Here is a 2,354-nt window from a genome sequence, read left to right on the forward strand (position 1 = left end):
GTCAATAATATTATGATCAGAACCTTTAGTTTTTATCCATGTACAGAAGATTCTGCAACCCAAATGGTCCCTTTAAATAAATACTCCTATTGCATTTGCCTACTACTACTGCATTTCTCTCATCTCTTTCTTCTCCTCTCAAGAAATTAAATATCTTTAGTGATCCATGATGAGTGCTACTACAGCAAGAAGTAGGTATCCTTTCACAGCAACTCAGTGGCAAGAACTTGAACATCAAGCTCTTATTTACAAGTATATGGTGTCTGGTATGCCTGTTCCTACTGATCTTCTTTACACCATAAGAAGAAGCTTGGATTCTTCCCTCTCTTCCAAGCTCATTCTTCACCAACCTCATCACAGTAAGAAAGATAACATCTTTATTTGCATGAAATCTTGAAATATGTAATCTTTTTTGCTATATTTATGTTGTGTTGTGGGGTGCAGTTGGATGGAACTGTTTTCAGATGGGATTTGGGAAGAAAATAGATCCGGAGCCAGGTAGGTGTAGAAGAACAGATGGAAAGAAATGGAGGTGTTCAAAAGAAGCTTACCCTGATTCCAAGTACTGCGAAAGACACATGCATAGAGGCAGAAACCGTTCAAGAAAGCCTGTGGAAATTACATCAACAAGACCTACTATTACTAATACTACACCACCAACAGCAATTCCCATCTCATCAATCACCAAAAACACAAACAATCCTAGCCCCACTTCTAATTCTCACTCTTTTTCTTATTTGACTAATGAACCCCACCAGTATCCTTTCCTTAATTATCCTCATTCTTCTTCCACTAGATCCCCTGGTGTTAGTTTGTCATCAAATCAAGAACATACCCCCAAGTTCTTTTTGGATTCTCCTGCTTATTCCAGGTTTTTAACTTAACATCTAGGTGTGCATGCTTTTAAAAAACATTTACTAGTACTTGATTTATTTATGTAATCTTGTGTTTTTTTTTTTTGTGTGTGTGGTTAAATTATGGTTAACAGAAATGGATATGGGGATGGAATGAAGGAGGAAGTAGATGAGCATGTATTCTTCTCAGAGGCATCAGGGACAATGAGAAGTACATGTGGTTCAAATTCAGTGGAGGATAGTACTTGGCAATTGTCACCACTAAAAATGGGGTCACCAACAATGTGTCATTTGAAACAGAGGACTACTAATTATTCACCTTCACAGAGTACTGGGGCTTCTTACTTACAACTCAATGATTCTTCAAGACAGCAACAAGATCATCATCAGTATTTTCATGATTTGCCAATGAAAATAGAGACAGAAGATCACCACCAGCCCAAGAAAGTAATGCACCATTTCTTTGATGAATGGCCTAAAGACAACAAAGACTCATGGCTTGATTCTGAGGACAAATTTTCCAAAACTCAACTCTCAATTTCAATACCCAATCCCTCACAAGATTTCTTCATCACAACTAACGGTAACTTAATGAACTCTTTGCCATTCTTTTTTCACAACTTTTTTACATGGTTATGGACAAAAAATGTCTGTTTTGACCATAATAGTTGCACTTTATTTTGCAGAGAAATGAAGCTTTGAGAATGAGAGAAGGGCCAAAAGAGTACTAGTACTTGTTAAATGGTGGTGGGGCGGTGCTTTTCTGATGTTAGCTTTCCGTATACATGTGCGTAGTGGTGTTCTAAGAAGTGTGTTTTTTTTTTCTTTTCATGTTTTTATGTTAAGTTTAGTACTTGAATTAGGCAGTATGTGGTGTCTGGCTAACTGAGCATTCACATGGTATTTGATTGTCAGCAGAAGAGCATTGTATTCCCTGCCCCCTAATATTACTACTCACTGCTACTATTAGTATTTTGTTTTGTTTGAATGGCCAGGTTTTTCTGCCATTTTGCCACATGTTGTTATGTTTTTATCAGTCTATATGACGTGTTGAATATCTGCTTCTGGCCTTTTTCTGCCGTTGCTTTCAACGACTACTTTAAAACATTTCCTTCCTAATGGTCACCCTCTTGCTATTTTGGATTCTTTTGCTATCTTATGCCTTATAATATGGTCTTTTTATAATATAGTAAAGCTGCTCACACATTTGGTTTACTTAGGAAGTGGAAATTTAATCTATTAATATATGGTCCTGCATTAGAGTATATGTTGTTCATTTGATGTGGCACATGCATATGTTCTGGGCTAGTAAGAATCTTAAAGATAGTAGTAAATTTATAACTTTTGTACATGACTGACGTGGAGCCACTAAGATTTTAAGACCTTAGGGACATGAGATGCTGACCACTAAGAAACATTTCACCTTTAGGGACACTAGAGGAGTTGGTCCTTGTGTTGTCTAAATCTCTTAAAGTATTCGATCTCCATTTATTTGAATAC

The 2,354-nt window shown here is 36.7% G+C and overlaps 1 protein-coding gene across 1 annotated transcript; it reads left to right on the forward strand.

Moving 5' to 3' along the window:
• LOC132037438 (growth-regulating factor 1-like) lies at positions 1–1,911 on the forward strand. Its single transcript, XM_059427959.1, has 4 exons — positions 1–359; positions 445–871; positions 989–1,437; positions 1,541–1,911. Exons 1-4 carry the CDS (start codon positions 167–169, stop codon positions 1,546–1,548), a joined length of 1,077 nt encoding a protein of 358 aa, XP_059283942.1. The 5' UTR covers positions 1–166; the 3' UTR covers positions 1,549–1,911.
• The last annotated feature ends 443 nt before the right edge of the window (positions 1,912–2,354 follow it).

This window comes from Lycium ferocissimum, chromosome 11 (assembly GCF_029784015.1).
Source record: "Lycium ferocissimum isolate CSIRO_LF1 chromosome 11, AGI_CSIRO_Lferr_CH_V1, whole genome shotgun sequence".
Taxonomy (NCBI): domain Eukaryota; kingdom Viridiplantae; phylum Streptophyta; class Magnoliopsida; order Solanales; family Solanaceae; genus Lycium; species Lycium ferocissimum.

Bases quoted from the DNA above. Each gene is read 5' to 3' on its own strand.
- LOC132037438 (XM_059427959.1), top strand. From the start codon at position 167: ATGATGAGTGCTACTACAGCAAGAAGTAGGTATCCTTTCACAGCAACT. The intron at 360-444 runs GTAAGAAAGATA...TGTGGGGTGCAG, and splicing joins TCTTCACCAACCTCATCACA to TTGGATGGAACTGTTTTCAG. The intron at 872-988 runs GTTTTTAACTTA...TATGGTTAACAG, and splicing joins GATTCTCCTGCTTATTCCAG to AAATGGATATGGGGATGGAA.